At 41.7% G+C, this 13,100-nt stretch overlaps 1 protein-coding gene across 7 annotated transcripts in view; it reads right to left on the reverse strand.

The window, feature by feature from the left end:
• Positions 1-13,100, reverse strand: part of MCF2L2 (MCF.2 cell line derived transforming sequence-like 2) — a 237,329-nt gene that overhangs the window by 200,003 nt on the left and 24,226 nt on the right. For 5 of the 7 annotated variants that reach the window (XR_010943598.1, XR_010943599.1, XM_067738173.1 and 2 more), the window contains exons 2-3: positions 12,285-12,368; positions 2,291-2,405 (exon numbers count right to left, since the gene is read on the reverse strand). Coding sequence is in view for 3 of the 7 variants with exons in the window: in XM_067738173.1 (XP_067594274.1) it covers positions 2,291-2,405; positions 12,285-12,368 (199 nt within the window). In the remaining 4 variants the exon portion in view is untranslated. Of the gene's footprint in view, positions 1-2,290; positions 2,406-12,284; positions 12,369-13,100 lie in introns of those variants that run through there. The other 2 variants (XM_067738175.1, XM_067738176.1) reach the window with 2 other exon arrangements.

The following is a 13,100-nucleotide window of genomic DNA, read 5'->3' on the forward strand; positions in this document are numbered from 1 at the left end:
AGGAATCATAAAAGGAATAGGAGTGGTTTCATTCTTTGGAAACTGAAATGCAAACTGGGAAGCAAAGTTTAGGTCAAATTCTCCTTTCAGACCTTCTTACCTGTTGTCTCTGTTTTATGTTGAAAGTAACAAAGGGTGGGGCAGTGAGCAAGTAGGAGCAAATGCCAGGAAGAGGAAAGAGGAATAACTGGTCAGACAACTACTCTTTCTCAAGAGACAAACTGCACTCTAGGAAAGGAAAATACTCCCTAGTTCACAAGAAATTATACAAGAAGCATAGAGCAGAAAAGGGAAAACAGGCCTAAACAGTAGCCTCTTGATTTTCCTTATCTTTTTTGCCTGTGAGATAGGGTTTCTACCCCTCGATGCTTCTCTCTACACTGGGTCACATGGCACTCAATGTCCAGTCCTTAGCGTGACTCAGAAAAGGCTGCAAGGACAAGATGAAAATGACACTTTTCATTTAGCACATGACTGCATCCAGGGATTCAGTAAAATTAGACAGTGAGTTTTAAACAAATATAATGAGAATGGGGAGAAGGCACTTCCACCCACTACCCACCTCCCTGCTCACCCTCTTCCTTGCTGCTCCTCACAGAAGGACAGGTCAATGTTTTGGTAGGCAATTGAGCCAAAGAGGGAGACCAAGTTCAACTCCCTATAACCCTGGGAGGAAAAGGCAGGAGTGAGGAGTGGGGTTCCCCTCTCTCTGGCAGCATCCCGCTTCTCACCCTATAACAAATACGCTTTGATTGAGATGAATTATATCAGAACTGGAAATTCCACCAACATCACTTCTTGAGAACCTACTATGTGCTGGGCTAGGAATTTAAAAAAAAAGAAAATAAGGGGGGAAAAAAGCATTGGCCCCTACTCTTCACTAGTTCACAGTCTAATGGAAGACGCAGAAATAATTTCCATATACTGTGGCATTATACAAGGGGTACACTCTGGGTTCTGTGGAAATAAAGAGTCTGTGAGAGCAGAACTGGGGTCAGGGCAAGTTTCCTTGAAGAAATGAGATCAGACTAAGGGCTGATGATTGTGCAGGAATTAGCCAGGCCTAGAAGGGTGGCAAAGGCGTTCCTGTAGACAGAACCATGTAAGCAGAACCCAGAGATATACAGCATCCTTCCCTCAAACCAACAAAGCCCAAATCCTCTCGTGTCTGCATAATACATACAATATTCCGGGATCAGAGGCAGAGAACAGGGGAAATGGTGAAATGTAAGTACTGAATTTTGAAGAAGTACATTAAAAATAAATCCATAGCTTTCTCTGAAGAAGAAGAAGGGTAAAAAAAAAAAATAAAAACAAAAAACCAAAAAAGAGTGGGTTTGGTTAAAGCAAACTAATCAACTTCCTAATCTCTGCAGGTGGGATCAGACTCCAGGTGGCCTTTCAATCACAGAGCAGGTGTTTACCTCTAAATCATATAAGGCAGATGGAAAGCAAGCAAAACAGCACACCTCTGGCTGTTGTGTAGACTCCTAACCACAAAATAGTTAAGTAACAGACGGTATCCTAAGCAATACAGACCCATGGAGGGTAGGGCCTTTCCTGGCCAAGTCTGCTTTCTGGGAGAATTGGGTTTGGACCCCACGCCCAGCTCCACCTATGTCTATAAAATGTTTGTCACCAGTATGAACTCTGTACCACATTCCATCCCTTGGAGATCTGGCTATTTATTGACTTAAGTGGCATAAATATGTGAGACCTGAGCCAGAGAGGTGAAAGTAGCAGATACCCAAAAACATCTCTGTTTTGGTCTCAGCTTTAGGCACAGTTTTTATTCCTGGACTTTTAGTTTCCTTGCTCTGTGACTTAGTTTCTCCATCTGACAATGACAACTATAAAATCTACCCCTGAATTCCTTATTTGAGGGAGATAAATTAAATAACTCCTAACATGGCTTGACCTCCCTGAGCAGCGGCCAGGTGTCTGAGACAACAGGCCCCAGGAAGCCAGAATCACCTTAATCTAGAGCAATGAACCTGAAGGAACAAGAGCAGCATTAGCGATTCAATCAATTTTTCATTCACTCAACAATGTTTATTAAGTACTGCGTATGTGCACACCATAAGCAAAACCGATACTCGTGTAACTTTGTTTTCTAGTCTCTTTCCACGTCCCGTGTCTGTGACTGATGGATAAGCAAAACTGGCTAAGTTATATGCCAGTGTGAGCTCTGCTCAGGGAAGATTCCATCTCACCCCAGCCCTTCCACATGGGAAATTCAGGACAAAGCCAGCGACAAGGAAGGCAGCAGAGCACACTGTGTTCAGCTCACCTGGGGACGCTGGTGAGGTAGGTCATGACATTCAGAAAGTCCTCATCTGGGATGTGTTTAAACCCCACAAACTCTGGAAAAGTGATGATGGGGGCACCATCTTTCCCTCGGCCTCCTGCAACAAAAACAGGTGGTCAAGATGTTAGCAAAATGTTTCACATCACACCTCTGCAGGTAAGGAACTTCAATTAATATCGAGATGTGCACTGGCCACCCCCTTTTCTGTCTATATTATTTCAGAGCAGAATGCGGGAAGGTTGACACTGAACTATTTCGAACAAGTCTCTCTCCTTCATGCTTGCTCAGGGGTGTTGTGAGAATTCAATTTTTGAATCCTTTGAAGATAGTTACTGTATAAAAGATAACACTGATTTAAATATTTTTAGCATAGGTAGAATAGTAAATAATGCCAACACAAATACATAATATTGCTCTTTATTTTTGTCGTTAGTAAATATCAAAGGTGAAAGAGCATAGTGGTTAAGAGAGCTGGCTCTAAGGAATTCCCTGGCAGTCCAGTGGTTAGGACTCTGCACTTCCACTGCAGGGGACAAAGGTTCACTCCCTGGTCAGGGAACTAAGATCCTGCATGCAGCGCGGCATGACCAAAAAACAAAAAAAACAAAAAAAAACAGAGAGAGAGAGAGTTGGCTCTAAAATCAGACAGGCTTGTTCAAATTCTGCTTTACCACTTAATCTCTATGTGATTTTAAGCAAGACACTTAAATACAAGTTTCCTTATATATACATATGTATCTATGTCATAGGCATATTACCTGTACCTACCTCAAAAGGTACTGTGAGGATTAAGTGAGAACATATATGAAAAGCACTTTAGCAGAGTGTTTATTATTATATAAGTGCTCAATAAATGGTAACCATTATTACGGTTATTATTCTTGCAAGGAGGCAATAATCAGCTGCCCTTCAGTAACTCTTACAAGGGAATATAAGACATCCCTGTGAGAACAAAAGTATAAAATTAATATTCAAATATTTAAGTCATTGGAGCAGAGGCCACCAGATTAAACAGATTATATTTCTCAATCTCTTTGCCCCTAGATGTACCCACATGATTATGTTCCAGCCCCATGGTTCCCAAACAGGGAACCACAGTGAACTCACAAAACCACCATGAATATTTTAAATTTGGGGGAAAAACAGCAATAATTGGCATCTGTCAGATGCCTTGCTTGCTACTAGCTTGAGGTAGTTCGGAATTTCAATATTAAACTGTGCGGTATTCTTTTGAATGGCATTGCATCTTTGGGAAGTTGGGGGTTTGGTGGCTGCTGGGATAAAAAGCAAGTGCAGGGCTTCCCTGGTGGCACAGTGGTTAAGAATCCGCCTGCCAATGCAGGGGACACGGATTCGAGCCCTGGTCTGGGTAGATCCCACATGCTGCAGAGCAACTAAGCCTATCCGCCACAACTACTGAGCCTGCGCTCTAAAGCCCGTGAGCCACAACTACTGAGCCCGCGTGCTACAACTACTGAAGCCTGAGCACCTAGAGCCCATGCTCCACAACAAGAGAAGCCACGGCAATGAGAAGCCTGCGCACGGCAACAAAGAGTAGCCCCCGCTCGCCACAACTAGAGAAGGCCCACGCACAGCAACGAAGACCCAATGCAGCCAAAAATAAATAAATAAAAATAAATTTTAAAAAATTTTAATTAAAAAAAACAGCCAGTGCAGTATGAAAATCAAGGTGGACCAGGAAATGCAGGTGGTGGTGTCTAGACTGATTCCAAGGTTTGAGATAATTGTGGTTCTCTAAGAATGAAAGTTAAATATTACTTTTTCTTTCAACTGTGTGTATTTATTTTTTCAAACAGCTACTAAGTTGTCAGGACATATAGACTTAAGTTGTTTTGACTGTTAGGTATTGCTTTTGGCCAAAAAGGGCCGTGAAAAAATGACTGAGCTGCTAAGGCACGGAGGACTAAGAAAGTTGGAGCGCTTGTGCACTAGGCAGAGGGACATGAGCTGAAGTGCTGGGAGCACCTTCCAGGCTATGCCCGTGGAGGGAGGCTACTTTCAGTGGAACACGGCTCCCAAGTGAAGTTAACTACAAATGACCGCACGTATTCCACGTATCTAATGAAAGATGCATCAGTGCAGGGTGTGGGTTAATGAGGACTGCATGATTACTGAGGGTGTGAGATCAATGAAGAAACTATGGAAAAGGGAGACTCAGAGAAGCAAAGGCAGGCAGCTATCCTAAGGAGAGAGGGTCCTGGCCCACAACCTCGAGTATCCAGGCCATGTCTCCAGTCTACCTGATGACACCGCCATTAGGATCATCCAATCCACTCTGCTGCTCTGAGTCCACACCTGGTATCTTCTGCTTATACTCTGCTGTTCCATGTAAATTTGTTTCAAGGGAGAGAATGCGCTACTGAGCAAACACGAATATTTGTATCATGTAAAGAGTAAGTCAGCATTGTGGTTTTTCTACACGAGTCTCTTGTAAGTATTGTTAACGTGAGTCTTGGGCTTTCAGAGACCCGTCACTGTGATATTTGTCTGGATGACCATTCATTCTTCTCCAGGAAATGCCTCTTAAATCCTATATACTTATTTTAAATTTAAAAAAAGATACCCGCAGATTAGTTGTTTGACAAGATTGAGTTGCCTCGTATGTTGACTGAAAACAATTTAGATCAGGATACTATCAGTTTTCGACTAATAAATATTATTCCTCTTTCTAGTTTCACAATCATAGGAAGCTTCAGAGAAATGTTAATTAAGAAAAGTTACATCTCGGGTAAGGCTGAATTTAGATGCATTGTAACACTGTACTAAATTGTACAAACAATATTTGCCGAGAGAATGGCTAAAATATTTCAAGGAACCAAAACACTGTAAAATATTCATAAGGATATGATTATACCATTTCATGATTTAACCTTTTCATTAACTATAATGAAAGGTGTTCATGCCTAAATGGAGAAAGATGGGTAGTTTTCTCATATCTTGGTTAATACTGATACTGAACACCAGAGAGGCCCGAGGTTAACTGGGGACACCACGTTTTGTTGAACTTTAGTCTGTTAGTCTTAGAGACAGAAGCACCAAGGAAACGAAGCTGAGCCTCCATCCATAACGAGGCATTCAGCGCCACCTTGCGAGGAAACGTGGAAATGCAAAAGGAAGAAAGATTGTGCAAAGAAGCCCTATTCAAGGAAGGTAAAGAAAAGCAGACTCCTTGGAACTAAGTATTGTACAGTGGTGACTTAATAAAATAAACATCACTCCTCCTGGTATTATTTCTACCTATACATTAAATGCTAGCTTTACTGCAGAAAACACTAGCAAGTGCTTGGGGTACATAAGACCATTCCCATAAGGATCTGGGTGTTGGCTGGCATAAAGACTTGCATCATTTAGAGGAGAATTTGGAACATTGGGAAATCCTATAGGAAGATGGTGAAGAGCAACAGTGGGAGAGAGAGTGAAGTGGTTACTGCTATTTGCCTCCCAGCGTCTATTTTCCCTTTCTCTTCCCCAAAAGAACTGACTTTAGCTGGGAAAATGGGAGCACACTGGGAGGCACCTGGGAAATCTCAGGGCCTGGGATACTAAATAATCTGACCTAATTGTCTCACATCTTGTTTGATTTCCAAATGTCTTACCAGAAACTCAGTATGTTAAAAAATACATTTATATATCTGATCCTAGACTCTTTGTTTTACATACAATCATAAAGTGTTTAAAAATATTTTTCCAGTTTTATTGAGATATAATTGACATACAACATTGTATTGGTCTAAGGTGTACAAAATTGATTTTAGTTATTAACATCCATCACCTCACATAGTTACAATTTTTTTCTTGTGGTGAAAACTTTTAAGATCTACTCTCTTGGCAATTTTCAAATATACAGTATTATTAACTACAGTCACCATGCTATACATTATATCCCCAGAACTTATTTATTTTATATCTGGAAGTTTGTACCTTTTAACTACCTTTACCCATTTTCCCCACTCCACACCTACCTTTGATAACCACCAACCTGTTCTCTGCTCCTATGAGCTCAGTTTTTAGGTTCCACATCTAGGTAAGATCATAAAGTATTTGTCTTTCTCTGTCTGACATTTCCCGTAGCATAATGCCCTCAAGGTCCACCCATGCTGTCACAAATCATAAAATATTTTTAAAGTGTTTCAAAATATACTGAATTTTCCAGAAATTGCAACAACCCTATAAATTGACAGAAGATAATACTTTACCTTACCACCTTGTTCAGAACTTTGTCAACAACTGTTTATTATTTTAGAAAACTACTACAGTAAGGCCACTCAGGATGTCTGGTCACCCATACCACATCCCAGCATTTGTACCTGCTACATTCATGGTGACTCCATGTACAGGGGCAAGCACCTGACTACTTCATTATTTTTTCTAGAATAGCTGGAAATACATATTGAAATACATATTATTTTACTATTGTTTCCTTTTCTTTCTCCTTCACATTACAACGCTCGTTTACATTTAATTTTTTAATTTTTTTTAAGTATATGCATAAATAAGTAGGGGGTGGCTGTTCACCCTCTGTGCACACAGCTAAACTACATTTCCCAGCTTCCTTTGCAGTTAAGTGTATCCACATGACTGAGCTGGGTTCAAGTCAATGGAATGTGGTGCGTACTCTTACTGAGCTGAGGCTTTTAAGAAGTGGTATGCTGTCTTTCCCTGTCTGCTTCCTGGATGCAGCTAATAAGAAAGACACAAAATGGATAATATCAGTAAGAGTCACAAAGTGAAAGGAGGCTTCATTCATGAACGTGAAGAAAAGTTGTCTGCTGACCATACATACATGCTGAACATACATACATGCTGAACATACATGCTGGACTGTTTTCAAGAGTAAGAACTAAATTTCTACTATGTTCATTTGAGCTACTATACATACACTTCGGAGTTGTTATAGCTCTTTATCCCACCCTAACTAATGCAGATTACTACAGTATCTATACATTTCATTTCAGGATGATGAGGGGCAATACAAATTATTTGTTATAAAAAAAGAGGCATTTGGGACTTCCCTGGTGGCGCAGTGGTTAAGAATCCGCCTGCCAATGCAGGGGACACAGGTTCGATCCCTGGTCCAGGAAGATACCACATGCTGCGGAGCAACTAAGCCCGTGTGCCACAACTACTGAGCCTGCGCTCTAGAGCCCATGAGCCACAACTATTGAAGCCCACGTGCCACAACTACTGAAGCCCACGCGCGCCTAGAGCCCATGCTCCGCAACAAAAGAAGCTACCGCAATGAGAAGCCTGCGCACCGCAACAAAGAGTAGCCCCCGCTGGTCGCAACTAGAGAAAGCCCACACAGCAACGAAGACCCAATGCAGCCAAAAATAAATAAATATATTTATTTAAAAATTTTTAAAAAAAGAGGCATTTGGTCCAATGTGACTGAGAATCATTTCTGTAGCCTGCACTGCCCAATATAATAGCCACTAGACACATGGGGCTGCTGAGCCCTTGATATGTGACCAGTCCAAACTGAGGTGTGCTGTAAGTGGGAAATACAAACTATCAACAGATTTCTAAGACTTAGTACAAAAAAGTAAAATACCTCATTAATAATTTTGAATACTGGTCATATGTTGGAACAATATTTTAGCTATACCAGGTTAAATAAAATTATTAAAATTGTTTTCCTAAAAAAGATAAATAAATAAAAGAATCATGAGTCAGGGGGCTGGGAATTTGTTGTAACTGACATCAGCCTAACCTAAAAAACGCATTATTGAAGTGTGTAAGCCTTCAGAGAATGCTTCCTCCTGCTATTATTTTAAAAGGGATTAAAATTATTATTGTGAAGAAAAACTAAATATGGAAATGCGTAAGGAACAATATAAACTGGCCATAGATAACTTCTGCTAATGTTGGGTATATGTTATATATGTCCAGTAATTTTTCATTATATGTGCATATAATGATGCATTCTATAATCCCACATCTGCCTCTTTATCCTACTTATTCTTTCCTAATGTAATTAATTTTGAAAACATTAAATAAATGTTTAATGCTCAAAATAAATAAATAAAATTAATTTCCTGTGTTCCTTTTTGCCTTCTTAATATGGTTACCACAAAATTTAAAAGTACATATGTGGGGGCTTCCCTGGTGGTGCAGTGGTTGAGAGTCTGCCTGCCGATGCAAGGGACGTGGGTTCGTGCCCCGGTCCGGGAAGATCCCACATGCCACGGAGCGGCTGGGCCCGTGAGCCATGGCCGCTGAGCCTGCGCGTCCGGAGCCTGTGCTCCGCAACGGGAGAGGCCACAACAGTGAGAGGCCCGCGTACCGCAAAAAAAAGAAAAAAGTACATATGTGGGTCACATTATATTTCTATTAAACAGCACTGCTCTAGACCTTCTAGCAGTGGTTCTCATTTCACAGGTGCCAAGTTACTAGCTCCATCCCTCACTTAGCAGGTTCCAGTCTTTTTTGTTGATGGTGGTTCAGCGGTTAGCTGTGATTTTGGTGTTTTGGTTAGCTGTGATTTTGGTGTTTTCGTGAGAGGAGGTGAGCTCAAGTCTGTCATCTCTGACTTAGATACCGGTTTTAACTCTGCTCACTTCCTTGGTTTGACATTCTCCATTGTTTCAGGTGAGAACTTCCCACGTGCCCCCAGGAACCCCACCTCTACCAAACCTGGGCTCCATTGTTGTGCAAATGCTGGCAGATGTCGGACTCCACAAGCCTAAGAGTACTTCATGCCTTCATTATTAATTATTTCTAAAAGGATTAAAGGTGTTGAGAGAGACAGAGTCAGAGACAGAGAGACAGAAAGAGAGAAATTCAGGCAGTAATTCCAAGAGGGAAAATAACCATTAAAAGAAAAATAAAAGGATAATTCCTCATAATTAAAGGAAAGGCATTATGGCAGACACTGGCAAATGGCTAATTTATTCCGAACCTCCCTCTTCCCCGACCACCTTCTACTGTGGTGGTTAAAAAACTAAACGTTTGCCTTCTCAGACTCCCTTGCTGCTAGGAATGGCTACATCACATAGTTCTGGAATGAGACATAAGCAGAAGTCTACCAAGAACTTCTAGGAAAGTTATTGCTCTCTTGGCAAAAGGAACAGAAGAAACCATCACTGCTCCTTTTCCTTCTTCCTGCTTTGGACACAGACTTGATGTCTGGAGCTGTAGTAACCATCTTGGGGTCAAGACTTTAAAAACAAGAGAAACATCAAGAGAATCACAAAGATGCCAGCCTAAATGTTGTTGAGCCACTCATCAAATACCAAGAATTTCTACCTCCAGACCTCTTGTTATATACTTTAAAAAACAAACAGACATGTCCTATAGGCTAAGTTCTCTTGTAGCCAGATACTATGCTAAGCACTATCCTTAAAACAACCCACTTTACAGATGAGAAACCCTGTTCAGAGCAACCTACTAATTGTGTTGAAATATGAACCTAGATGGTCTGAGTCCAAAGCCTAGAGTGTTTTCATCACACTAACCTGATTATATTCTCTTGTTTCCTAGCTAAGCCATGAACTTAGAAATATCCCAAGTTCATTGGGAACATGCAAGTTGTCTTCCAAGGTCAGAGCCACTAGATACCCTAGCCCTGGTCACTATCTAATTCCTGCTGATGGCCCTGCTCACTGGCCTCGCCATCCAGAGGCTTCAAACCATCTGGCCACAAATCTGGGTCAGGCATCATGCAATGAGCCCTGTTCTTCCACCAGCCAGGGGAGCACACTCACAAAACACAGCAGGCCAGGCACCTGGGGCTTCACTGAGAAAAAGGCTCCATCCTCTCTTTCCCAGCATGCCTGGCTGATGGGGCCTCTGGCTCTCTCCAGATCTCAGCGGAATCTATAGAAAAGTCTGCAGCTGGAACATCTTCACCCTGCTTGTCTGAATCAGGACAAGGAAAACGGCTGTGACTCAGAGCAGATGCCACAGCTGGACTGCCACAGCCATGGGAAAAGACCTAATTGCAGAGATTTCTGTTTTACAACTACAGCTACACAGGCCCCCACGATAGCCTTGCTGCTGACATTTGCTGCCTCTGCCAGGTGAAGAGGGACAGTTAAAGATGCAAAGCAGGACCGCTGATTCCAAAAAAGTGCTGACTCGGAGAACCCCATGGCTGCTGATAATATTCCTGACTTGTAGTGTTGCAAATGCTATCACAGCTAATCCATGCTTCTCTCTCATAAGAAGGTCAAACTTGAGGCAACAAGCTGACGAAAGAAGCTCAGGAATGAAAGGACTGTCTTTGCCACAAACTGCCTTTCCTAAAGCAGACGTGTCCTCTTGGTCCAGTGTGAGTTTTCAGTTCTATGTTCTGCATTAAACAGTGACAATTACCTCTATTCCTGACTTAATTGCGGCATTATACACTATATTCACTGTATGGTTTTGGTCCCTTATAAAAACGCTGTCATACTGAAAATTATTTTTCAGTTATATACTTTAAAAAACAAATTGTGTTGAAATATGAACCTAGATGGTTCATAAAATAACATTTTTATGGATTAAAATAAACATTTTTATGGATTGAAATATATCAGGAAAAAAGAGCAAACATGTAGTTGGCAGTTGCAATACTAAGCACTTTTCACACATTATGTCTTTAATCCTCAAAATTATGATGATCCCATTCATTACACAAGTGAGGAGAGTGAAGCTTAGACAAGTAAATTACCCAACGTGGTACAGCTAGTCAATAGCAGAATCTAAACCCATATCTAGGGCTGTCTGGCACCAGTTTATGATTTTCACTATACTGCCTCTAAGAAATAAGCATAGAAAGAAATGCCTCAATATTACTCAAAGAGATAACTTTGGATATTTAAATGTATCAATCAGTCAATGGACTTCTCCCCCAGATGAGTCATTGTGCAATCTTATATGCCAGAATCACGTTCCGAGTTGAGGCATTAGAGTTTTGGTGTAAAACTATAGGAATCCACCCAACCCACCCCATTATCCATTCGAGACCTTAATGCATGCTGGCCTTGGGCCTTCTGTGACATAGGGCCATAGCAGCAGTTGCCAGAAACCCAGAGACAGTTTCCCATGCTGCCTTTTGTTGTGCACTATCCTAGGTTCACTGTGGGGAGCTATGACACTTCACCTGCAGGAGGCTGGCTAGGCACTCCCACCAGGGTCAAGACAGTGGTGCCTAGACTGGGGACGTGGGGAGCCTCACAGGACAAAGCAGGAGGACTTGGATAATTTCAACCTCAGCATGTATTATGTTTTAGCCTCTGTTCTAAGCATTAGCAATGCAGGCAGAAATTTTTAAAATGAGAACCCTGTATTTTACGGAGCTTTTAAAAAAAAAATTAGATCCATAAGAGCTAAGAGTAAAAGACAAATCTCTCAGAGAACAAATAACCTCAGCACTATTCATGAGCCCTTAAAACCAAGACTCTCTTAAGGTTGGATCTTGGTAGAACATCCAACAAGAATATTGGAAGAACATCATGGTGACAGCTAATGTCAATAGTTATTTCTTTTTTTTTTTGCAGTACGCAGACCTCTCACTGTTGTGGCCTCTCCTGTTGCAGAGCACAGGCTCCGGACGCGCAGGGTCAGCGGCCATGGCTCACGGGGCCAGCCGCTCCGCGGCATGTGGGATCTTCCTGGACCGGGGCACGAACCCGTGTCCCCTGCAATGGCAGGCGGACTCTCAACCACTGCGCCACCGGGGAAGCCCAGGAGTTATTTCTTTTTCCTTCCTCAAAATCTTTTCAGCTCTGTTCTTTACAACCTCAAAGAAATGTACTCCCTTGGGAAAGATCAAATTTCACCCAACAGCAAAAGGAGTAACATCTATGAGATGCCACCCTCCTCCCGCTCAATATTCCTCAGTTCATTCTAGTCCTGGGTGAGGCTTAAGGGATGACTGAGACTTGAGCATAATGTTAATCAAGTTCAAGAGGCTGGGCCCTCCCAGCAAGACCGCCCAACAAAATCTAGAAATGCAAATGAATTTGCCCCTTACCTGAAAGAATGGCAAATTGTCTGTGAAGTTGTTCAATTATATCCACTGCCACCAAGGGCCTGATTTCCTGCTGCATAATTTCATCTGCACAAATGAAACACAAATTAGGTTAAATCCTTGCAAATTATAAAGAGAATTTAAAGGAAGAAAGGGAAGTTCCACTACTAGGGAAGTCTGGAATTTACCAAGATATGGTTATGGGCACATTATTCTCTTGAGAACTCAATTCCTGAAGCAGGGATGGATCTGGGTTTTGTGTGGTTTGACACTTATACACATGAGCAGGGACATTTCTAGTGCCTCTCCCAAGGTTCTGGGAGGGGTCAGTGCAAGGAAGAGGCCCTGAAGCTTAAGCTTCAGTAGCTTCACAGTAAACCTGCTAGGATGGTCTCATTACCAAGGGAAGTGCTTAGAGATCTGCCCATTCCTTTGGGTCTGCAGAAGGACATTTTAAACACAAACAATGTAAGTTACCAGAGTTCGTCTCAAACTGGGTCAGAAAATCAATCTGGGACTTATGAAGGTTCTTTTGTTTTTATTCCTTCCCTCACTTTCTTCCTTTTTGTCTTTCTCTTAGTCACCTCCATTCCTTTTTTTCCCCTTCCAGAATACTTCAAGGAGCCTCTTCCCACTGCCAAACATGTTTAACGAAGCACACTCCATTTTGCTAAATAAAGATGCTCCTTACTGAATAAAAGGTTACAGGTTCCCAAAGCAAAAATTCAAACCTTTCAAGCACAAACCTGCAAATGTCCTCTAACCACAACGAGTGATTTATAAGCACTAAGATTTGCATTCTATCCATTTGGGGAAAGG

Source organism: Pseudorca crassidens, chromosome 5 (genome assembly GCF_039906515.1).
Source record: "Pseudorca crassidens isolate mPseCra1 chromosome 5, mPseCra1.hap1, whole genome shotgun sequence".
Lineage (NCBI taxonomy): Eukaryota > Metazoa > Chordata > Mammalia > Artiodactyla > Delphinidae > Pseudorca > Pseudorca crassidens.